Source organism: Ochotona curzoniae, unplaced genomic scaffold (assembly GCF_017591425.1).
Source record: "Ochotona curzoniae isolate NIBS_2020 unplaced genomic scaffold, NIBS_Ocur_1.0 contig_3819, whole genome shotgun sequence".
In the NCBI taxonomy this organism is placed as follows: Eukaryota; Metazoa; Chordata; class Mammalia; order Lagomorpha; family Ochotonidae; genus Ochotona; species Ochotona curzoniae.
In genome coordinates, this window is record NW_024466004.1 from 49,008,334 (window position 1) to 49,033,746 (window position 25,413).

Below are 25,413 nucleotides of genomic sequence, written 5' to 3' on the forward strand. Positions count from 1 at the left end.
TTTAAATAATGTGTGTGTTTTTTTTTTACCTTGTACATTTTCCATAAACTTCAATACTCCCCATATTGCACTTTTTTGTACGAGGCTGGGCTACTAGCATCCATGTCAAGGTACCAAAACTACTGAGTAACATACACTTTTAAAATCAATAGGTACTTGATTATTTCCCTGAAGTTATAACCATTACCACCAAAATCTCCAAGGATTTTGTGAGACCTGATTTCTTAAGTATAGTTTAAAAACAACTTTTGAAGGGAAAAAAATCCCTCACTTTCTGTATCCTTTTTTGGTCCCTCAATGAACAAAGATAAATTTGGAAACTTAAGTTTTATGTTTCCTAGCTTAAATTTTTTCCATTATCCAAATTAAGAAATATTAAACAAAAGTTATTAGTTTTGAAATTTCTACAGGTTCTCTTAGAACCTTCCCAAACTTTTATAACCAGGAGATTTTAATCAGTTATAATTAAGTAAGGAAAAATTATTTTGCAAAAATAAAATTACTTCCCAATATGCTTGGCAGAAACAAGCTATTCCTTTTCCTTTGTGTTCCATTGAAGACATTACGGATATCTGTCCAATGTTTATTTCCATGTGGTCCACTACCGAATTCTTCGGAATGTTTTAAGATTGGCTGTAGCTAGAGTTCTGACTTCCATTTGGACCCTGCTCTCCTTCACTGTTCAAATAGGGAAGAAAGAGATTTTATACCAATTAAGATTCATTTAGTAATAAGCCCACTAAGTTTTTTAAAAGTTCACTGTTCTATGGCACATCTATATATTTCTGGTTGGACACAGATATGAAAAAATTAAAATCCAGAAAAGTAACACTTGATTTTATGTTTTTATTCTTATACAAGTTTGTGTCCTTACACATACCAAGCATTCTGGAAGTTAGTGTCCACATACAGTCAAAAATTTAAATTAGGGTATGGGGTTTCATTGTTATTACAGGTATCACTCAACATAGAGATACAGCTTCTTCTGAACAAGTTTCTCACTAATTCTTACAAATAAAATCCTATTCCTACTATTAAAGAAAATCAAGTAGTATTTTTCACACACACACACAAACACACAAACACAAAAGAAAAAACCTCATTGTCCAAAGGCATAATGATGTCATATGTAAATAAATCAAACCTTTATAAATCAGAAATATGTTATTTTCCTAGAAATTTCTGAATGTTTAAAATAAATATAACTAAAACTGAAAATACCAGGAACTGTGGCAACAGGATTATTGCCTTATCTTGTCCACCATCATCTTGCAGCTTCAGGCCCTGCCACTAGTGGAGAATCACTCAGGGAATTTCTGTAAAAAATGCATCCAAAGGTAGCTGTTTGAATGACTGCTTAAACAGCTCCTTGTATAAGTTCTAGTTTCTTTTCTTTTTTTTTTCTTTCAAACTGTAGCAGTAACTAATCAGCACCAATTTACAAAACTATCTTAACATTATGAGGGGACTCCCAAAAGTTCATGAAAAATGGAATCCAAAGATGATTAAAAAAACACATAAACCTGTTTTCCTAACATAAAAAAAAGTAAATCATATTTCCCATCAAGTTAATGACACATTTATAATCAGTAATACCAGAAATCTAATCCATTTTCAAATTGAGGATTCTGAGATTCATGCCAGTGCAGCCTTTTTGTTTGTTAACATTACTTTCTGAAGAATGGGTGTCTTTCAAGAGTTAAGACTAGGAAATAAAAAATTGGTAGGAGCCTAATCACTATAAGGTAGATGCCTAAGATTTCTCCACTAGAATTCTCACCAAATGGCCTGTTTGATGAGAGTGATGAGCAGGAACATTGGTATAATGGAAAGACTCGTGGGTGCACTGTTTTTCTGCTAAAGCTTTGTATACCATTTTTAAAAATTCATAATAAGCAGATGTTATCATTCTTTGACCCTCTAGATAGTCAAAAAGCCTTGACTGGGTCAGCTCTGCTCTGACTGAAGCACTTCATCTACCTCTTGGGAGTCATTGCTGTGATTGTTTTTGTCATCAAGAGTTATATCAAAGACATACGTTTTAACCTCCTATTCCAGTTCTTCAAAGAAATGTCTCAGGATATTGATCCCATTTTTAAAAATTCCCATTTAAAGTCTTGCTTTTGTCTATAGCTGATGCAGGTACAACAGCTTTGGCACCCCAATGAACACAAAATTTGCTCAACACTAATTTTGCAGAATTGTGTAACAAGCTACATCAACTGAGATGTCTGGTGTGTTGGCTATTTCTGCTGTTAATTATTATTCCTTTACTATTAGGGCACAAATGAGATTATTTTTCTTTATAAATTGATACAAATGGACTGCCATTGTAGGCTTCATCTTCAACACTGTCTCATCCCTTCTTAAAAGGCACCCTGCTGATTTCTTTGGGGACAGGGTGCCACAAGTTCCACTAGCAATTTGATTTTTGTTTTTGCTTTAATTTTAGAATTCATGTTGTTCGAACATGGGCTCTTTTCAAATTGATGTTTTATCTTTCTTAGTATCTCAAACGAGATCTCGTTCAAACATGTCACAACAAGTTAACATCAGTTTATTAGGGTGCAGAAAATTTTGAAATCCATATATAATTTTTAATGTGTATTTTCCATGAACTTTTAAAAATGATCTCATTTACAGTTATTTTTTCAGAAAAATTATTAAGATGGGTAGCCTTTCCTTATTTTCCACCTGACCTGTTTTTCCTACCTCAAATGATCTGATACATGTGAAGTAGGAAAACCAGTGAAGTTAACAAATCCTAGTTAAAGCAACAATGACAGCAAAAACTCCTAACACAGGTGATTTACTTTATAGAAATCATGTTAAGTGACTATGAATCTTCATGTTACTCAAAAGACAAATTTCTTATCTTTGCAAAAACAGATTAGTAAGATTCTTGAAACTTGCCTCTGTGATTTAATAAAACATGGTAACAGCGAGCAGTTGGGGATGGGGGTTCAGGAAATGGCACAGGATGAAATTAATATGATACTACTACAGAACTCTTCGTTCATGAATTTTAGATGAATTTTCCTAATTCTGTTCCATTTAAATTTAAGTATAGTATGTGGCCATATGTTGAGAGATACCTGTAATAGACCTCCATTTTGTTAAATAAAGTTGCTAAATAGATGATCAGCTTAACGTATTTTTTGAGACATTTTCAATCTATCAAGTCACAAATTAAAACATTAGCATGGATGATATTTTTATAGGAATTTTAAAACAAAGCAATATAATCAAAGAAAAATCTGAGTATGATATGTATGTAATTAATTGAAATTATAGTTAACAAAGGAAGTACCTGTTTGGAGGTGGTTTCGGTTTTGGCATCTTACTAAGAATTGTTGCCATCTCTTTCCTTTCATCAAAATTCTTCCACTGTTCATATAGTTTTAAAATAACCCTGATAATTTCCAAAATCTAAAAAAAAAAAATTAAATTTCTCAGTGGTAAAAGCAAACATTTCATATATAAAGAATAGACATTCCATTCTAAACATCCTTAAGAAATGTAAAAAGGGCCATGTTTATCTTTAATCCAAAATTTCCTCTGTACCTAAAGAACCTTACCTTTAAACTCCATCTCTTAAAAAAAATACATACACTGACAGGGACAAAAATACAAAAACTGACAGGGTCAGTTCCTCTCTGATGGTATACTCCTCAACTGCCTGCAAAGGCTGGGGCTGGGCCAGGCTGTAAGTAGGGAGCCAGAAACTCAATCCTGGCCTTCCCTGTGGATTCCATGTGGATGCTGCTACTGTTGTATCCTAGGGTCTACCTTGACAGGAAGCTAGAGTTAGGAGCCAGAACCCAGAAGTGAATTCAAAATGAGCATTCCAAATGAGGGACCCAGCATCTTAACTGTGGGGCTAAGTGCCCATTCCCTACTTCCATTTTTCTATGAATTATTTGAAGTATTTTGTCTACTTTATCTATTTCTATAGTTCATTTCCTTCTGTTGAATTTTTTTAAACATCTTAAATGGAAAAAGAAAAACAATAAAGTACTAAGAACGAATGTTTTAATCATGAAGGAATATGGCACTAAACACCATATTCCTTTTATCACAATTTTCGCAAACAATGTCATGTGAGGTGGTGTATACAAGAACTGTACTGATTCTGTTAACTACTTTATATCTTAACTTACGATGCTCAAAAACTGGAAGCTACAAATCCAACATATCCTATTTCCAAATGAATTTGTTCTTCTTTACCAGAGTAGACCTAATGGATTAATTCTGATGTTTCCAACATCTGAGTAGAGAAGTTGTATCACAGGACAAAAGTCACATAGCCAGGAAACAGAATGTGCCACAGAAGCACTTACAATGGTATTCAGTGCTCCCTAGGTGGCTCTTAGTACAATCCTAGAAGTTAGAGACTACTTAGCAACCAATTAACAAAATCTTTATCATTCCACTGAACTGAAAGCTAAAACACAGAATTACATATTACCTTTTCCATATCCACAGAGAGTTCAGCAAACCACTGTCTGGCATCTTTTTGCTGCACAACACAGGCTACATGGAGGCAAGCTGGAAAGAAAATGACCATTGCCAATGGTTAACTGAAAATATGGAATTTGTGGTCTTAGAAACAAAACCTAAGCTTGTTTACTTTCAAATTTCAGGTATAAATTCCAATATTATTTTTTAAAGTTATATATCTACAACCCATGTGAGCAGAGCTGGTTTCAGTATCCAACTCTAGCTCCTGACTCCAGGTTCATGCTAATGCAGACCCTGGGAGACAGTAGTGACAGCTTGAGTCACTGGGTTCCAACCATCCACATGGGAGACCTGGATTGAATTCCCAGCCAGTGCAAGCATCTGGTAGTGAACCAGGGGATAAAAGCTCTCCACTCTAACTCTGCCTTTCAAATAAAAAAGAACGAGGGCCCAGCACAGTGACCTAGCACCTAATGTCCTCGCCTTGAATGCACTGGAATCCTGTATGGGCATTGGTTCTAATCCTGGCAGCCCCGCTTCCCATCCAACTCCCTGCTCATGGCTAGGAAGCACTCAAGAACAGCCCAAAGCCTTGGGACCCTGCTCCTGCATGGGAGACCCAGAAGAGCTACAGGCTCATGGCTTTGGATTGGCCCATCTCTGGCCACTGCGGTCACTTGGGGAGTAGGTCATCAGAAGGAAGATCTTCCTCTTTGTCTCTCCTCTTCTCTCTTTATATCTGACTTTGCAATAAAAATAAATCTTAAAAAAAGAGAGACCAATATAAAGAACTGATCTAGAACAAGATTTTGACAACTAAAAAAATACAAACAATAATAACTCAGAAGCAAGAGAAGTCTCATGTCTCAGTGACACCACTCAGGGTGTACATAAACAACTGAAGTTGCCAAGACACGGCACATGCCCTATTGTGCCATGTCCTCCTCCTACTCATCCAGATCCCAGCATTCCTTCTCACTGAGCCAAGATGACACTTCAGAATCCTTCCACAGCCAGTGCTCTCAGGGACCCCCCAGTACTAGAAAAGTGTAGGTATGATCTATTTGCTATCGTAGATGAATAATTGAGAAAAAGAGAAATTAAGAAAAATAAGTCTGGGCTAATAAAAGAATATGGGGGAAAACTGGAAGACAGAATTATGGAAGTCAACAAAAGAAGGAAAAGGGAACAGACATAAGTGCCCAGGATACAGCAAGGACTATGTGATACTCTACAAACTCTTATGCAATTCTTGAAATGACTCCCTAAGAATTGTTAGGATCTTTACAGTTAAGGGAAAATATTTAGGAAACTTAGATAATTTCCCCACATTCATAAAGGAAGAAATCTTTACTTTCTACTATAAAAACTTTTTTTAATCCACCACTGTACTACCTTGCACATATAGTAGAATTGTAACTAACTTCTTCTAGGAAGTATCAGGAACTAAATTATACACTTTTACTCAAGCTGTGCATATTTACTTAGGCTCAGGAAATGAATGATAGGCTGTTGTTATTGTACATATGTTAAAACTAAATTGTGTAATTTCCCCCTAAACAAACAAAAATGATCTATTTAGATATCAACTAAAATTATTTCAAATGATTTTGGAAAAAAAAACTTACCAAAAAAGGGGGGTGGGGAAACAATAATCCTGATTTGTGACAGTTGCAGCTCATAATATTGAAAGTTCACATGCAAGGATTAGTCTATTACTTCATGGAACATAAAAACATAAAGTACAATAGAGTGAAATTTATTTTAGGATGACCTAAATAGGTTTACAATAATTAACTAATGAAAGTATATCACACTTACATACCTAAAGCTATCATGAAAGGAGGATACAGTAGACACAGATCCGTTCTGTAGGTATCATTCACTATCCTCCTACAGAAATGTAAGTTATATCATTACTGAAAGCAGAACTACTTCATCCAACTGTACATTTTTCCCAGAGAAAGCCAGCTTTCCCATCATTTTACAATTATTTCCCTTTTCTTTACGGATGTTATAAAGGTGAAACATCCACATAAATGTAACGTAAGAGTCTCTGGAATTATACTACAAAATTAAAAATAAAATACAAATATATATATAAATAGATACAAACATATGTATATAAATACAAATATACACATAAGAAAAAATATATATCTAAAATGTCAAAATCTACCAAGAAATCATATGTACATTTTTCTGATTAAAAAAATCATAAAAAGCTACGAATTATACGATGAATTTACATGTATGTTGATTACTTGCAAGAATTCTCAGTCTGTCACACAAAATCAAGTTTTACTTACTATATTTATCAAACAGAAACTTAAGATGCTTATATTAGTATTTATACCATTACAGTTGCTAAAATTCAAAAGCAAATATTTTGCTGAACATACAGTTTAATGACTTTAAACATACTGAATGTTTCTTTCCAAAAAACATACTACACTATTAATAACTTCTGTTCTAATTACCATGCAAGAGGAAGCAACATGTCTTCTTGGCCCATGTCCTGAACATACTGGAGCAAAGGTCTATAAGGATGATACACTATCAGGCAACAATCCTAGAAACAGTTGAAAAAACATATTTATATAAAGAGACTTAATACAACACAAAACATTACCATGACCTTGCTGATGTGCAACCATATATTTCAAAATACATTTCTCTGACTCATGCTTGCCTCTCTTTTAGTCTCTTAAGCAAGCAGGATGGCAGCATTGAGCTTGACTATAACAGTGAAGGCTGTGCTCCAACCGGCAGTTGGTTAGCAGAGAATCCATTCATTGCTTTAGGGACTCATATGTCATATCTGCAACACACTGGAACCTCCAATTAGCCTATAAATTTATAATTTTCACCTGGGGAATTCTGCCAAAGACATTCGCAGAACTGGCCGAATAAAGGTAGACATTCTACCTTAAAATAATACCATGCACATAAATTACAATGGTTTAATAGCTTGATGGGTTGTAATCCATTCACTATGGTTACAACTATAGAAATGAATTGTTTTCCATCCTAAGCAGGATATACTAATTATTTTACAAGCTGATGGAAGGGTATAGGTGATAATGCTGCCAGGTTACCATGACTTCACTCTCACATATCACGTGGATGATTTTAAAATGCACCTCTGTATTAATCATTTTATTAAGTAACTTTTAATTTCATAAAATTTGAAAAGAGGCTTTATTATATAAATCATCAGAAATACACTTACCATTAGTTCTAAAAGATAGAATTCACATTCTAATATCTGTTAAAAAAAAAAATCAAGTGTCAATGTGAAGCCTAATAAAATCGGCCTGCTTATTAGCCTAAGGTAACAATTTAGACATTACAGTAACTCAGCATACACTTTCCCTATTCCTTTAACTCAAGAAAATAAACCCAGTACCTTATTACAATCACCATATATTACTTTTTATTACATAATATTTGCAATTATGATTGAAACATTTCAATCCTTATAAGAAAACCAGCCCCTTTTAAAAACTCTATTCATTTTTACTTAAAATATCCTGTAAAAGTTCAGATTTTTCAAATACAGTTTCTTTGATATGAATCCAAACTTCAATTCCTCTACTAAAAAAAAATATATAACATAAGGTGAATGATAAAGCACATACTTATTTTAAATAACCAGAAGTCATCTTATAATGTAATTTGTAAAATATAGTTTTTATACTATTTCATCAGAGCAGTTCTGAACCCCAGTGCATATCAGTATCACCTGGGAACTTGCACAGACCAGCAATGCCAGGGCCCTAAGCCTCAAAATTCTGAATTTCCCAATGTGACTTAATGAGTACCAGGAATGATAACCCACTATTAGAAAATATTTTTTAAAAAACAAAGAAATTGTATAAGCTATTAAGTTTAGAATAATGTCTGTAATCATACAGCACTTGAAAGTGCTATTTCTAGGATCCTATAAGTTTATTATAACAAAAATGGAACTAATTTACACTTGTATGTAACCTGAACAAGTATTTTATGCAACACACTTACATGATTCATCCTATAAGGAAATTCTTTTGGAAAGGCATATGAAAATCTAGTTTTCACTGTAAAACAGGAACAAAAATAATTTAATCTTGGAAAGATGTTAGTGAATTAAACCAAAGTTCCTTTAACTCAATATGGAATATTACAGAGTAGGGATAAATTATGTTTGCTAAGGGTGTCTGGCAATGTTTAGGGAAGTATGTTTTACTTATTTTCATGAAAAATTATAAGTAGGATGGCAGGAATTATCTATAATTGTCTATAATTACCTTCAATTTATACTTAATAGTTATCCAGAGAGCAATTGCATAACTTATCAATGTGATATAGTTGGTACAATTTTGGCAAATCAACTAGTCCTCAATCCTTAAAAGAAGTAAGATATAACACAGGAAGGATTAGATTAATTATGCTCTTTTCAGAAAGGGAAACACACAAAAAGGAAAAATCATTCCTGTAGGGGCCTGCCACAATGATTCAATGGCTGCATCCTCACCTTGCAACTGCCAGTATCCCTTACAGACATCAGTTCATGTCCCAGCTGCTCCACTTCCCATCCAATGCTCTGTCTGTGGCCTGGGAAGGCAGTGGATGGCCCAAAACCTTGGGACCGTGCACCCACATGGGAGACCTGGAAGAAGCTCCTGGCTCCTGGCTTTAGATCAGCTTAACCCTGGCTATTGTGGTATTTGGGCAGTAAACTAGAGGATGGAAGATCTTTCTGTTTCTCCTTTTCCCAGTAAAACTATCTGCAATTCCAATAAAAATAAATAAATCTTTTTTAAAAAAATCATTCAGGCTCACTAAATTTAATTAAACACAAAAAGCTGCTTCTGCCTCTGCTATATAGATCACAAAAATTTTAAAAAAGAGATTTATTTATTCATTTATTTATTTGGAAGACAGAGTGATAGAGGGAAGGAGAGAGATATACAGAGATCATTCACCACTGATGTACTCCCTAACGGCTACAGGGCTGGTCCACAAAGAAACCAGAAGCCTGAAACTCCTTGTCGTATGCCACACGAATGGCAGGGGCCCAAGTACTTAGGGATCTTCCACTGCTTTTCCAGGCACATTAACAAGGAGCCGGGCCAGAAAAGAACAGCTGGGATTCAAACCTGTACACTGAAGGAGCATGCTGGCATTTCAGTGGGTGGATCAACCCAATGTGCCATAATGCTAACCCAATATCTGAAAAAGTCTAAATGATCATTTGCTTAACTTGTAAAAAAGCTACCGAGCAGCTTTTTCATTGTTGTTGTAGTACTATGTTTACCAATATAAAAGTTTTAAAATATACAATACCCATCAAAGACACATATCATAGTTTCTGAAGAAATATTTGCTAAAGTAGCTGTTGAAAGAATAATGCTAATAGCTAGTCTTTAAGAAACAAATAGAATAAAAATAGGAAATGAATTTCTTCACCTTCATTAAAGTAAAACCCACTAATTGTGGATTTATAATATCTACTTCTTAACATTAAAATCAATGTCTTAGACATAATACAAGCAGTAGTTTTAAAAAATCCTTTGAGATAATCAAGATGGTGGAATAAGGTAAGGACACATTTAAACAGACGGGAGAAACATTAGCCAATATGAAACAGGGCACATTCCAGGAAACAGCAGAGACAAAACGACAGCAGAGAGGCATCTGAAGACCAGCAGACACGGGAAAGCAGCCGACACAATGGTGTTGTGCTGCAGTGACCGATACCACAGCAGCATTCAGCTAGCAGCCAGCTGAACTGCACTAGCAGCTAGAACTCCACCAGCAACTGGTTCCACTCAAGTTGGTCCAGATAGCCTTCAGACATGACGGCCAGTAGATCAAGAACTTCAGTAGTGGCACACGAGGCACTATTTTGTACAGTGTGGAAAAGCATCAAGACTGAAGGGACAACAATGAGCTGCTCATATGCTGAGTTTGGCAAGAACTCGCTGAGTTCAGTGCATTGTGTTATTCCCACAGGGAAAATACCAACTTTGGGATCGTACAGGTCAAAATAAAGTACATGTGGCCTTCAGACCTAATGGTCAACAGGTTCCAGCAACATCAGCACCAACAAAAACCTAGCTATATGGGACACCTGGTGTCTCCCTAATCCTGGGAACTGCTTGAAATGAAAGTGGGAGAAAGGTTGAACAGACAATGGTGCAGCCCCAGCACAGCATCATATGAGGTGGAGAGTGGTGAGCCAGGGGCTGGAGCTACAGACACCAAGGTGGAAGTCTAACATAAGAACCCAGACCTGGAACTCACTGGAGAGAGTGGCACAAGTGACTACAAACAGCCATGTACCAACCACAATAAGTAAAACAGAACTGTAGACCTGTGGGTGATAAGAGCTTAGAAACCTGCCCCAAGGAGAAGAATCTGATAATTAGAAGTACAATGACCAAGAGCAAAAGAAGAAACAGAGGCATAATGAATATTACATAAGATTCCCCTCAAAGGAGCAAAAGCCTTTGCCAACCTCAGAGTTAACTGAGGAAGACATGGAAAAAATGAGGAATACAGAATTCAAAACACTTGTTATAAAGTTTCTTATAAACAATGAGAAGCACAGAACTCCCAACAGGGTTGATCAAAAGTGAACTTCACCAAGACACATGATAATCAAGCTATCTTCAACCAAACATAGGGAAAAATAATCCTTAAATGTGCTCATGAGAAAAGCTGGCACATAAAGGAATGCCAATTAAATTCACAGGAGACCTCTCACAGGAAACTCTACAGGCCAGAAGAGAATGGAGTGACATACTCCAGATTCTAAAAGCAACAAAATTGTTGGCCCAGAATAACGTACCCAGCAAATATTTCCTTTGTCTTTGAAAATCAAATAAAATTCTTCCACAGTAAAGAAACGTTAAAAGAATATGCCTCTTCCAAAACTGTCCTGGAAAGGATACTTAAAGAGGTTCTCTTGACAGAAAAGGAATAGCACCAAACAAAACCAAAGGCAAATGTGAAGAACATCCCAGTAAAATAACAACAGAAGACTAAATCAATCAGCAATCCATTGCTAAATGACAGGAACAAATTATCACCTATTTATATTAACCATGAATGCAAATGACTTAAACTCATCAATCAAACATTATAGCTAAGTAGACTGGATTTAAAAAAACAAAACCCATCTACTTGTTGCCTACAGGAGTCATATCACACCAACAAAAATCAGCAGAAAGTATATCTCATGGATTTCAATTTTTGTTTAGTTTCATCTCTTCAAAACACTTTTTTTGATTTTTGAAAAAAAATTTATATAACACCTTGTTTTTTAAACAATGTTCAATTTTTTTGTTCAGAATACTTGTGTCATTCATGTAAAATAGTTTGATACAGTACATTGTATGTTACAGTTTTTTTTTTCTCAGAAATTCCAAGACTCTCCTATTCTTTCTCCTTTGCTGTAGTAAGGGCACCCTAAACAATGTGCGGACAAGTTTTAAAAGAGAAAATTAACTGAACAAAATTTTAACAGCACTACACCAACCAGCTTTAAAATTAGGACAAAATATCTGAATTGGATGCTGCACCTTTTTTAAGGAAGTTATCATTCATGCTTTTTTCATCTTAAAGCGTGCTCACAAATCAACACCAACTGGGAAAATAGAACACTGTCTATGGCAATCATTTCAGTTTGCTGAACCAAACAGGTTTATATCAATCACAACATTTCTAATTACTATCAAATTGCAGCTCCAGTACTAGTCAAGTCATAGATTGAAAATAAAAACAAACTCATAAACTGGAAATTAATCTTTGGGAGTCTTGAAACTTTTCTGGAAAAACTGTCGCTTTTTGTACTTTAAAAAACATCCAAGCAATGTTCTTGGTCAAAAACATTAATTATCCAGAAAATGAATCAAATAACTGATAAGACACTAAAAAGAAAGGTATACCAAAATAATCTCACTTTGAGTCTTGGTTATTTTGTTGAAAAACACTTTCTTTCCCATTAAATTCTTCACTGACTCATACATCATACAGTAGCATCATTTTCTTCAAGAAAGTTCCTGATTTTCGTTTTCCTTTTTTCAGCGACACATTAGTCAATTCAGTAGCATGTTATTTAACTTCATGGTGTTTTTAATTTTTTCTTCCTGTTTTTGATTTTGTTTTGTGCCTTTTTAAAGATTTACTTATTTTTATTGCAAAGTCAGATTTACAGAGAGGAGGAAGACAAAGGAAGATCTTCTGTCCGATGATTCACTCCACAAGCAGTCACAACTGCTGGAGCTAAGCCAATCTGAAACCAGGAGCCAGGAGCTTCTTCAGGTCTCCCACATGGATGCAGGGTCCCAAGGCTTTGGGCGGTCCTCGACTGCTTTCCCAGGCCACAAGCAGGGAGCTGGATGGGAAGCAGGGCTGCCGGGATCAGAACTGGCGCTCATATGGGACCCTGGAGTGTTCAAGGCGAGGACTTTAGCTGCTAGGCCATCGCGCTGGGCCTGTGGCTTTTTGTTTAAAGGGATTTACTGTAACAGTGTGATGGAGACTGTCATATCCAGTAGCATGTTATTTAAGTTCATGGCATTGTAAATTTCTATTTTTCTTCCTGTTTTTGATTTTGTATTATGGTTTTCATTTAAGGGGATGTATGGTAATTGTGTAATGGAGATGATCATATCCAGATGTGAGAATACAATGCAGTATGCATCTCTACTTCCAGACCAAAGATGGACTCCCAATGTTAACTGTATCTTGACAATAGGATGCCGGACTCTCTGCCATAGTCCATGCTCACAATGATGGACATATGATTGTTTATGAAGAACTATACTATAGTAATAATAAAAGGTGAACTCGGGGGGCGGGGCGAGTTAGGACTTGAGAAGAGGGTGAGGGAAATCCCAGGGCCTATGGAACTATATCATAAAATGATAATAATAATAATAAGTAAAAAGAAAACAATTTATTCATTTAACTAATTTTTCTTTTTTTGCCAAATAGCCATGAGGTATCCCCAACTACTACTGAATGGTAAAAAGCCAACTACTCTCTCAAAAAATCTCATATATTAAAAATATACTGTAGAACGTTCATATATCCATATAGTAAGATATATTTTTTACACTTACATACAGAAGTAGCAGCAGCAATCAACCTTGTATTTGAGACTACTCCAAATTCCTAGAGAAAGAAAAATGGGTGAAGTGAGGTACACACTAACCCAATACATCTAAGGGTTATCCGAGATCCATTCAAAGCAGTTATTTCCTAGCTCTCCTGCTATGTTTGCAGTCTGCTTCCCGGCTACGTATTTAAGGCTCAAGGGCATGAAGTACTTAAATTTCTAATGTATTACGGTCTCTTGGTATTGCCACAACTTAAGAAAAAAAAAATCATAATTTTGTAATTTAATAGCAATAGGACAACAAACTAGAATACCAGAGACCTTACAGTACCAATGCCAGTTTTCAACATTTAGTTTCCAAGGAAGAATTTGCTTTCAACATGTAATTGCAAGAATGAATACTGAATAGAATAAACTTCACTGTCACCAAAACAGCTTCAAAAGCCACACAATACATATCCCTTTTGGAATAGGGAAATAAGAACGACGGAGTGTAAACCTTCCAAGGTCAGTTCCCATTTTGCTCTGTCACCATAATATACTTTCAATGTAAAAATAACTGAAACATATTAATGTACATTATTGTATCATTGAATTTCAGATTAACCTCATAAGATTCACAGAGTATTTGATTTAAAAACAGAAATTAAGAATTTGTTCTTTATACAAAAAAACCCTAAAAATCCATGTACTCAACTACGTTCTTACTCTGTAAAAGAAATCTTTGTGTGTGAATATATTTATATATATTAAAATCTCCAATTGTAACAACTTAAAATAAGAACTAAAGTCTAAAATATTTTTCTAAATGCCATTTCTACACATTTTTTGTATAACTGGACGGAACACAAAGATTTGGTCATATTTAGAGATTAAAAAAATACTACATAATTAGGAATAAAAAATAATACTACAACCAAATTTTTGTTTTCAGGAATAATTCCTTACCCAAAATTTTAAAAGCAAAAACTTTAACTCAATTAAATTAGAACAGAACTCTACTGAATAAATTCAAATAAAAAAGACAAATTAAAACCTGTAAGTTAATTTATAAGACGAGAGAGGTTTATAAAGGTTTTGTCATAGAACCCCATATGGTTCTATTTAAGATGCATAAAATAAAACATGATGTGGTAATATCTGGAAAAACCATCCCATTGTAAAATCCTTCTGTAAACACTTTCTTGTCCATTAAAAAATTTAACAAGGCCAGTCCTGCCTCCTTAAATTATCTCTAAAATGGAAAAATCATCTAAGCACTAGAAAGTATTCCTTACTGTCATTTATTATAGGGTCAATTCTCAGTCTTGAGTTAATAGTTAAGAGAAATGGCAGTGGTAATCCTAAACAATGGCTAGCACAAAACTAAATCAGGGAAAGTACCAAAAAGTAAAACACACATATTCAAGTGTGTCTGCATTGTGGTTCAGCTGTTTAAGCAGTGCCTGTGATATTCTTAAGCTTCACTTCCAACCTAGCTCCCTGATAATGTGTCTAGGAAAACAGCAGAAGATGGCCCAAATACTTGAGTCCTTGCCATGTGCTGGGAGACCAGAGTGGAATTCCTAGCTCCTGGTGTAGGCCTAGCCCAGCCCAGATCATTGCAGATACTTGGAGACTGAAACATCACATGGAAGGCCTGTCTGTCTCTCTCATCCTGTCACACTGCCTTTCAAATAAAAAATTTTTAAAACACACACACACAAACACACTCTCTTAATATTCAAGAACCATACTGCTATTTTAAAGATATCATCTAAAAATAGAATAATGAAACAAAGGCTCTGTAATACTAAACACTGAATGCAGGGGCTGGTGCCATGCCGTTGTACACTAGGCCTGAATCTGTGGCACCAGAATCCCATACAAGTACCAGGTCTAGTCCCAGCTGCTTAGCTTCTGATCCAGTTCCCTACTAATGCATCTGGCAAGCAGCAGAGGATGGCCCAAATACCTGGGTCCTTGCACCCAAGCGGGAGATCCAGAGGAAGCTCCAGGTTCCTGGCTTCAGACCAGCCCAGTTCTGGCCATCATAAGCCATTTGCAGCGTGAACCAGTAGATGGAAGCTCTCTCTCGCCTTCCTCTTTTTTTTCTTAAGATTCATTTATTTTTACTGCAAAGTCAGATACACAGAGAGGAAGATCTTCCATCCCATGATCCATTCCCCAAGTGACCACAACGGCCAGTGCTGAGCCGATCCGAAGCCAGGATCCAGGAACTTCTTCCAGGTATCCCACACGGGTGCAGGGTCCCAAGGTTTTGGGCTGTCCTTGACTGCTTTCCCAGGCCACAAGCAGGGAGCTGGATGGGAAGTGGAGCTGCGGGATTAGAACAGGAGCCCATATGGGATCCCGGGCATTCAAGGTGAAGACTTTAGCCACTAGGCCACCATGCAGAGCCCTGTCTCTCCTCTCTTTGTAACTCTGCCTTTCAAATAAATAAATAAATCCTAAAGGACAAAAACAAATAAACAAACAAACCCACAAAGGATTAGGAAACTAATCAATATCTGCTATTCTTCTCTGGATTTTAGCAGAGCTTCCTCAAAAATATTGAAAAGGTATTATATGTTAAGCAAAAATTCTGTGTCAATTGTGTCTTTTTTCTTCCCTCACATCATTTCTCTACTTTTATCACTCAAGTTTTTCTTGGACAGAATCTCCACAGCTGTAGCCACTCCTAATCCTTGCCATTCCTTTACTTTTCTTGATGGCTTGGTAGGCAGCCAATCACAAGACAGAGAGGAAACATCCCAGGTTATCAGAGATAAGCAAGCACATTTATTGAATTGATTTTTTTTTTCAGGGTCACTGGGATTAAAACTGGTGCCCATATGGGATCCTGGGGCGTGCAAGGCGAGGACTTTAGCCACTAGGGTCCTAAGAAACTTCTTAATCTCTGTGCCTCAATCTCTTCATTTATAAAATAGGAACTCTACTACTATATGTTCCATTTTTTTAATGAGGTTTAACTACTTGTAAAAGGATTTACAAAATCACTCTGATAAATGCTATCTAAGCCTTTAAAATATATCAAGCTTTGTATTATTTATGACTTTCGTAAAACTTGTATTTTGCTTAAATCACCAGCTACTGTTATCTTTAAATAAGTAATGTAAAAACTGAGGCAGATTAACCAAAATTTATAAAGAGCAGAAAATTGTTTTATACCTCTACTTTGGATGCCAAAAACACACATGTAGGAGCCATTAGTACAGGATCTATACTTTTCAGAGAATACCTAAAATATCATAAAACAAAGTCAAATGTCACCAATTTTAAAACACACTGAAGAAAAAAATACTGAGTTAACTCCACAGCAAACACATGATTCATCAACATGAAATGAGTTTTAAAGATATTTAGTATATTCCCAGAATAAAATCGTCCTACCTGGCATAGAATCTCTTGAAATAGACCGTAGCAGTGGCAATAACTTGTTGTCTTAATTTCAGATGTTCACCTAATGCTTGGATAACTAAAAGGGAAATAGTAAAATTTTAAATATATCTCTGATATCACTATTACCCTTGAACATGACTTTATTCTTTTTTTTTTTAAACTCATTTTCAACTAGGAGAAAAAACCCACACATGTTGCAGAGCTCCATTTGGATCACAGTGATGTAGTATTAGGGTGTGCAAACTGGCTCAAAAATAAACATAAGTAGCCTAATCAACAACAGAGAGGAGGAAAAAAGAAATTGCCCCAAAGCAAAATGTATTCTTTGTATTAAGGAGACTGAATGAATAGGTATTTATCTTCTAGCTTATAAATATTTTCATGCTTTTACATATTTTTATATTTCAAAATTTCTTTCAATTCTAAACCCCCTTTCCTACAAAGTGAGTTCTAAGATAAAAGAGGTTACTACAGAATATGAAACTAGAGGCCCACATGATAACTCAACTGGTTAGTCCTCCACTTTCAAATGCCAGGAACGCATATGGGCATTGATGTCCCAACTGCTCCACTTCCCAACTAGTTCCCTGCTTATGGCCTGGGAAAGAAGTGGAGGATCCAAAGCCTTGGGAGACCTGGAAATCTCCAGGCTACTGACTTTGGATTGACTTTGGATTGACTTTGGATGTGGCCATTGTAGCCATTTGGAGAATAAACCAGTAGATGGACGATCTTCGTCTCTCCTCTCTGTAAATCTTTCAAATAAAAATCAGTCAATCTATCTATCTATCTATCTATCTATCTATCTATCTATCTATCTATCTATATTAAACTAAAGAAACATTTACTGTCAAAGTAAATGTTGGGTAGGTAATTTAACCAACCCTAAACTGAGTGCGATAATGCATGACAGGGATTTGCGCAGTTCAGACACCGCTGTTGATGCTTGCATCCCGCATCAGGCTGCCTGATTCAGGTCCTCTGCTTCCGATTCAGATTCCTGCTAACAAGTACCCTGAGAGGCCTCAAATGATGGGTCAAATACACAGCTTCCCAACACCCACATGAGAGACTGCACAGAGTGGTGAGCTCCAGCTTTTAGCCTGACACAGGCTTGGATGTTGAAGATCTTTGGGGAACAAATGAACAGATGGAAGATCTCTGTCGGCCTGTCTATTCGTGTCTCTCAAATAAAAATGAAGATAAAATTTAAAACGTTTTAAAAACAATAATCCATTATCAAGGTTTAGGAAATTGGGTAACACTTTAAATTGTCTTAAGAGCTTCTGAAAAGATTCACAAGAAACTTCACTTAAATCATTCAAAACATAAGTTGTAAAAAGAATGTAAAGAAAAATTTCAGTATGGGCCATAACCATTCATTAAATTATCTTACAAAAACATCCTCATTCAGGGGTAACCACCTATATAGCTTCACCCAACTTAAAAAACACTTACCATTTGTAAAAAATATTTGTAATTTCCAATACTCTTCTTCTGAGAGAAACTTTAAGTCCTTTTGGCGTTCTTTCAACAGATCTTGTTTATCCAAAATCCACTGCAAACTAGGAAGAAGTGAAGATGTTACATAAGAAATGAATAGAAAAATCAACAGGCAAAAATTACAGAAAACACTCCAAAATTAAGTGTACATTTTAAGAAGCACAAAAGGAAAAAGAAATGTTTAAAGATAGTTATTACCCATCCTTTTTAACATTAATATATTTTTAAAGATTTATTTATTTTTATTGGAAAATCAGACATAGAGAGAGGAGAAACAGAGAAGATCTTCCATTTGCTGATTCACTCCCCAGACAGCCGCAACAACTGGAGCTGAGATGATTCAAAGCCAAGAGCCAGGAGTTCTTCCGGGTCTCCCACATGGGTGCAGGGTCCCAAGACTCTGGGTTGTCCCTGACTGCTTTCCCAGGCCACAAGCAGGGAGCTAGATGGGAAGTGGGGCTGCTGGTATTAGAACTGGTACCCATATAGAATCCTGTTGTGTGCAAGACCAGGACTTTTAGCCACTAGACTACTGTGCCAGTCTCTCTCTTAAAGATTTATTTATTTTTATTGGAAAGTCTGATTTACAGAGAGAAGGACAGAGAGAAAAAGCATCATCCACTTTAAGACCAGAGTAGAATTCTTAGCTCCTGGCTTAGGCCCAGTCCAGCCCAGATCACTGCAGCCACTTGCAGAATGAACAATCAAATCATCCTGTCACTCTGCCTTTTTGGCCAAATATAGTTCTTTTGTATCTTATGAAATCTAATGTGACCATTCTTCCAATGCAACTGTCATTTCCTTTTTCTCCTTCCTTGCTTCCATTGTTACGATTTGTTGTATTTATGTGAAAGGCAGAGTGACATGCAGTTATCTTTCACCCACTGGTCCATTCTCTACTGAACAAGGTGGACAGTGCCAGGTCAAACCAAAACCAGGAGCCAGGAACTCCATTCCCTACTTTAAATATTTCACAATATTTATCTGTAAGTCACAAATCTACGTTAATCTACCTATCTTTATTTTGATTTTTTTGTCACCACAGAAAATACTTTGCCAATTCAAGATGACAAAAATAAATCCACCTGTATTTTTTGTAATGCTCTTAAAGGCCCCAAAATCTCAATTTCTGATCTATATGGAATTTATTTTGGTATCTGGTATGTACAGACTGTAAGAACACAACCAGGGGCCAGGGCTGTACTATAGCAGGTACAAGCCGCCTCTCCACTAATGACCTAAAAAAAGCACAAAGATGGCCTACTGGGCTCCTGCCACCCAGGTGAGAGATCCAAATGAAGCTCCTGGACCCTGGGTTGGCCTGGCTCAGCCATCCGAGAGGGCAGGCATTTGGAGAGTGAACCAGCAGGTAGACGATCTGCTTGTATCTTTCTGCTTTTAAATAAAAATGTTTTAAATCCCACAATATAAAATTAAATAATTAGAATCTAGTATGAAAAATACTCCTTGCTGCTATTCTTCAGAAAAATTCTTGTCTATTCTGTCACAATTATTCTAAGTCCTGAATTTCAGCATGATGATGTTAAGTGCTCCCCACCTCTCCAAAAAAAAAGCCCATTCAAAATTTTGGGTGACTGTATTAAAATAAACTGAAGGGAGAAATAAAATAAAATGCAGGAAGAAATAGTACCTTGAGACTGAATATTTATTTTTTACCCAAAACAGGCAAGTACACTGCTGGTACACTCCCCAAATGGCCTACAATGGCCAGAGCTGGGCTGTTCAAAGCTGGGAGCCAGGAACTTCATTTGGGTCTTCTATGTGGGTGGCAGGAGCCCAAGCCTTTGTGACATCTTATGCTGCCTTACCAGGCCATCAATGCTGGACTGGAAGCGGAGCAGCTGGACCAAGAACCAGTGCCTATTTTGGATGCAAGCCTCACGGCCTGAAGATTAGCATACTAGACCACCACACCAGCCCTGGTAATTTTTATTCGAAAGGCAGATTTACAGAGAGGGGATAGACTGAGAGAGAGAGCAAGATCTTCAATCTGCTGGTTCACTTCCCAAATGACCACAACAGCCAGGGCTGGACAAGCTGAAGAGAGGAGCCTGAGCATCTAGGTCTCTCATGTGGATGCAGGGGTCCAAGGACTTAGGCCATCTTGCATTGCTTTCTCGGGTGCATTAGCTGGGAGCTGGATCAGAAGTGGAGCGGGCTATAATCTAACTTGTTTAACCTGCTACAACGTCAGTCCCTACAATTCAACTTTTGTTACTAATTAGGTCATTCAATTCATCAGTAAATATTTGCCACCCTTCCGGTTTTACCGAATTTTGGGCAAAGAACATGTTTTGTTCTTCAACCTTCTGAAATACAAGTATACTATGATTTGCTATTCAATTTCATCGACAGTCACTTCATTTTAAAAAGATAAATTTTACAAATAATTTTTTTTGGTAAAGTCACATATATAGACAGAGGAGAAACAGAGGAAGATCTTCTATTCGCTGATTCACTCCACAGGCAGCTGGAACAGCCTAGAACTGCATTGATCCGAAGCCAGGAGCCTTCTCTGGTGTGGGGTGTGGGGTCCCAAGGCTTTGGGTCGTCCTCAACTAGATTCCCAGGCCACCAGCAGGGAGATGGATGGGAAGTAGGGCTGCCAGGATTAGAGCTGGCGTCCATATGGGATCCCAGTGTGAAGACCAGGACTTTAGCTGCTAGACTACCTTACCCAGCCCTACAAATAAGTATCTTTAAAGTTCTCCTGATGAGCACTTTATGTGAGAGATAAACCAAGAAGACTGTTACCTTTCATCATGTTTCAGGTTACATGTAGGGGCCAGTGATAGGGTATAGCCACCTGCGATGCTGGCATTCCATATGGGCACCAGATGAGTTCTAAAGCTCTACTTTCAATCCAGCTCCCTGCTACTGAAACTGGGAAAACAGCAAAAGGACCCAAGTGCTCAGGTCCCTGCACTCCTGTCAAACTCTGAAAGATGCTCCAGACTCCAGCCTTTGTCCTATCCTGATCTGGATCCAGTAACCAGCGGGTGCAGCCATTTGGGAAGTAAACCAGTGGATGGAAGATCTTGGTCTCTTCCTTTGTCTAAGTGTTTCAACAAGACGAATAAATCTTAAAAAACAAACAAACAAACAAAAAGAATCATTATTTCAAATGCTAATAATAATTTTTAAAAAGCCTACCATGCTGAGTTCAGAAAAGATGTGAAAAATGTACATTAGAAGTGTGAAACACAGCTTCTCTGTCCCAACCCTCACCCCCACCAAATTCACCTAAAGGGGCAGCCACAGTGGCACAGCACACTAATACTCCGTCTATAGTGCCTGCGTCCTGTATCTCCCAGCCACTCCACTTCTGATCCTGCTTCCTGCTGATGGCCTAGGAGAGCAGCAAAGAGAGGCCCAAATCCTTGGATCCTTGTACCCACATGGGAGACCTGTAAGAAGATTTCCGACCAGTCCAGCTCTGACCACAATGGCCATGGGGAGAGCAAACCAGAGGGTGGAAGATTTCTGTCTCTTCCTCTCCTCGGTAATTCTAACTTTCAATTAAAATGAATAAATCTTTTTTTAAAAAATTTACTTAAGATTGGCCTTTCATAGCCTTTGTTTATATAAATTATTTTGGTGTTCATACTTGCTATCCTTTGCAGATCTAATCCTGTTTGATTCTCAAGGAGCTGAGTGAGCCAAGCAGAGCTGTGAACTGGGAGGCAAAGACAATGTCTAAGAAGCATGCTTTAGTTTATATTTGAAAAAACAATCTTTCTTGCCAACAGTAAACAAAGGTTAAGAAAAACGAAATTATCACTTTAAACGGGTCAGGGAGCACAGTATTTTGAAGAATTGACAACTGCAGGCAAATTTCTCAGCTTGTTTGAGAAACATAGTATCTCTTTCCTTCATTACTTAAAACTGTCTACATTTTAACTTTGCCCAACAAAATGGTCCAAGGAATGTAAACAACGTGTAACAAAGATGTGAATGGAAGCCAAGCTTCGAAGGATTGCGGATTGAGTTTCATGGAGTTGATAGCAAGAGGAAAACCAGCTTTTCTGAAAATTAACAAGTTCACTTTTTTCTTGTGTAAATGTCTAAAAAAACGACTCTAACTCACAAAACAAAATCTTTTACATTTACTAAAGCTTAGTATGAGAAATTCACAAAGAGACATTTTTATCAAGCTCTGTTTACTTCAACTCTACCAAGAAAAGCCTTATCAATGCTCCTGTCAGACATCAGAGGCACTTCATGTTTTACCAACAGAAAACTCCAGCTTAGCCTAAAACTGCTGCCGGAACCCATCCGTGGGCAGAAGCTCGATTCCCACCTATCCTCGGATGAACAGAAGGTAAACGACAAAGGGCCACGATGCCAATCCCCCGAAGAACCCCCAGGCAGGCTGCCTCGCGTCCCCATGCGACCCACACAATCCACAGCTGACAACACCTCACCCTACCCGCGCAGCTAAGCCCAGAATCCCAGCCCGACCACCCGAGTCCTCCCTCGGGACACTGACTCTCCTCCTCCCGGGAGACGGAGAGCAGCAGCTTCACACGGACCACAGCCTCGCACTTCCGGGGACCCGCTCGGAGTCCCCCGGGGCAGGCCCGGCGAGCCCGACGCGCGGCGCCCGGCGAGCACTTACTAGTGGGAGCTCTGCCAAAAGTTCCCGGCCATCGAACACAGCTTGTCCTGATAAGAAAGCACCAGCCGGCGGAGCGGCCCGCGGAGCGACCATAGACCCAGCCCGACCGGTAACCGCGCTCCCAGTTCAGATCAGCTCCGCTCCGCTCCGCCCGGGCTGCGGGACAGGAAGAGGGTGCAAGCCGAGTCTCCAGGACGCCGGCCGGCAACACCCAACTGAGTAAACCCGTTCCTCTGTACTAAAGTTCCGGCCCGCCCGGCAATAGCAGAAGGAGCGAAGCTGGGCGTCAGTGATCCGGCGAGCTCTCGCCGGTCGGAAGGCTCTCGCGAGAGCTTCATGCCGGTTCCGTGATGGAACCGCGCAATTCTGATCTGGCCTGCCTGGATTCGCTGGATGCAGATCTTGGAGGAAGCAGTCCAGGTCGAGATTTTGTTATCCGTCTTTCAGGTCTCGAAAAAGGACAGAATATATGATCTTGTGTCTTCTTTTTCCTGAAGATAATGTGGATTCCACCGATCCAACGTTTCTTAGTTCCAGCAGAGTGCAATGCTTTTTTTTTTTTTTTTAACTTATTTATTTAAAAGGCGCAATTACAGAGACAAATCTTCCCTCCCAATAGATCTCTCTCCCGCAAGGGCCAGGGCTGAACCAACTGAAACTACTACTATTAATTATTATTATTTTCCTTCTTTCTTCTACTTAACATTTACCCTGTATGTTCTATTTTTCTTTGTTTTTATCCCTGGAGAGGCATTTAATTCTATTTTATGTCTCCTTCTACTTTCTTTTCTTGCACAAAACGGGGGCAGAGGGGGGGATTTCTTCATTATTTCAGTCCATAATCCATAGTAGCACAATAAATACTGGCATTTGAGTCTGAAGCATATAATTGAGAAAGGTGCTTTAGTATAATATTATGGATACAAACTTAGACTTAACACGTAAGTATGTGGGCTACAGAAAGAGCCCATAACAAATTATTAGAGCAGCAGAAAATCAGGTTGTTTGCTTCTGTGAAGTCTTTTGGGCAGTTTATCAGAAATTCTGAATAGAAATGCTTCCTGTCTCACCCCAAACACCTCATGCCCAGCAGTTCCCAGTGCACAGGGGACTGTGGAAGTCAGAGGCACACAGCATGGGCTTCCTTAGGTACAGGCTAAATCACTTCTAAAGAATGTAAGTTGAACTGAACTGACTTTAGTCAAAAGCTAACTTCATTTAAGGGTATCTGTGCTGGAATAAAGCAACTTACCAACAGCACTTAAATGGCTAGACATTCCAGCTTGCATATATGCAAAAAAAAATGATTTACCATGTATCTTTTCTATTAACTTAATAAAACATTTCTTGGCAAATTCACAGGTATTGCTTTCAGTCCTCACTACCAACATAATTTTAAACTTAATGAAATAAACCAATATTGTTCCTTCCAATTTAAAGAATAAATTCTTTTTTTTTTACTCTTTACAAGGTTTTATTACATAAAAGGCAGCAGACGTACAGCAGAACTGAAAATCCAAGCGCGAAGCAAAGAAATTCTTTTTAAAAATGATTTATTTAATTGTATTGCAAAGTCAGATATACAGAGAGGAGAGACAGGAAGATCCTCCATCCAATGATTCACTCCCCAAGTGACTGCAACGGTCGGTGTTGCACTGATCCAAGCCAGGAGCCAAAAACTTCTTCCAGGTCTCCCTCGTGGGTGCAGGGTCCATCCCAAGGCTTTGGGCCTTCCTCAACTAGATTCCCAGGCCACAAGCAGGGAGCTGGATGGGAAGTGGAGCTGCCGGGATTAGAACCTGCTTCCATATGGGATCTCAGTGAGTTTAAGGCGAGAACTTTAGCCGCTAAGCCACCATGCTGAGCCCAAGAATAAAATCTTTTTTAAAGAATACATTCTTGAAACTAATGTTTTTTATATCATTCTCAGAAAAAAAATTTTTGTTTATTTTCTTCTTACAGCATTTTTTTTCTAGCAGAAAAATATTATTTCTTGGAAACCAGGCCATAAATGTCTAGTGGCTTTGTCAAGTTCCCTGAGTAAGGTAATTGCAAGAATAACTGAAATCCAGTTCCAGTGATTCCCAGTGCAAAAATGTTTTTTAACCAATCATACAGCTTTAGGGAAAACACCATAATTAAAGCAATATAAGGGGCCTGGGGCAATAGCTCAGTTTGCTAAATTGGCTAGATCCCTGGCCTTGCAAGTGTCGGGATCCCATATGGGCGCTAGTTAGCATCCTGGTTGCTCCACTTCACATATAGTTCCCAGCTTCTGTCATGGGAAAGCAGTGGACGA

At 37.7% G+C, this 25,413-nt stretch overlaps 1 protein-coding gene across 4 annotated transcripts; it reads right to left on the reverse strand.

Moving 5' to 3' along the window:
- Positions 1-467: 467 nt before the first annotated feature.
- CCNC (cyclin C) lies at positions 468-23,311 on the reverse strand. 4 transcript variants are annotated; one of them, XM_040983821.1, is made up of 12 exons: positions 23,115-23,306; positions 18,431-18,537; positions 16,964-17,048; positions 16,742-16,811; positions 13,575-13,626; positions 8,485-8,540; positions 7,694-7,729; positions 6,942-7,033; positions 6,287-6,354; positions 4,469-4,548; positions 3,311-3,429; positions 468-678 (listed from the first exon to the last, which is right to left on the reverse strand). In XM_040983821.1, the coding sequence occupies exons 1-12, from the start codon at positions 23,144-23,146 to the stop codon at positions 624-626; spliced, it is 852 nt and encodes a 283-aa protein (XP_040839755.1). In that variant the 5' UTR covers positions 23,147-23,306; the 3' UTR covers positions 468-623. The 4 variants fall into 4 exon arrangements, with proteins under 4 accessions (XP_040839755.1, XP_040839758.1, XP_040839757.1 ...); XM_040983824.1 differs by lacking the exon at positions 23,115-23,306 and adding an exon at positions 22,986-23,085; XM_040983822.1 differs by lacking the exon at positions 468-678 and adding an exon at positions 837-1,316 and having other exon boundaries at positions 23,115-23,311.
- Positions 23,312-25,413: the final 2,102 nt, after the last annotated feature.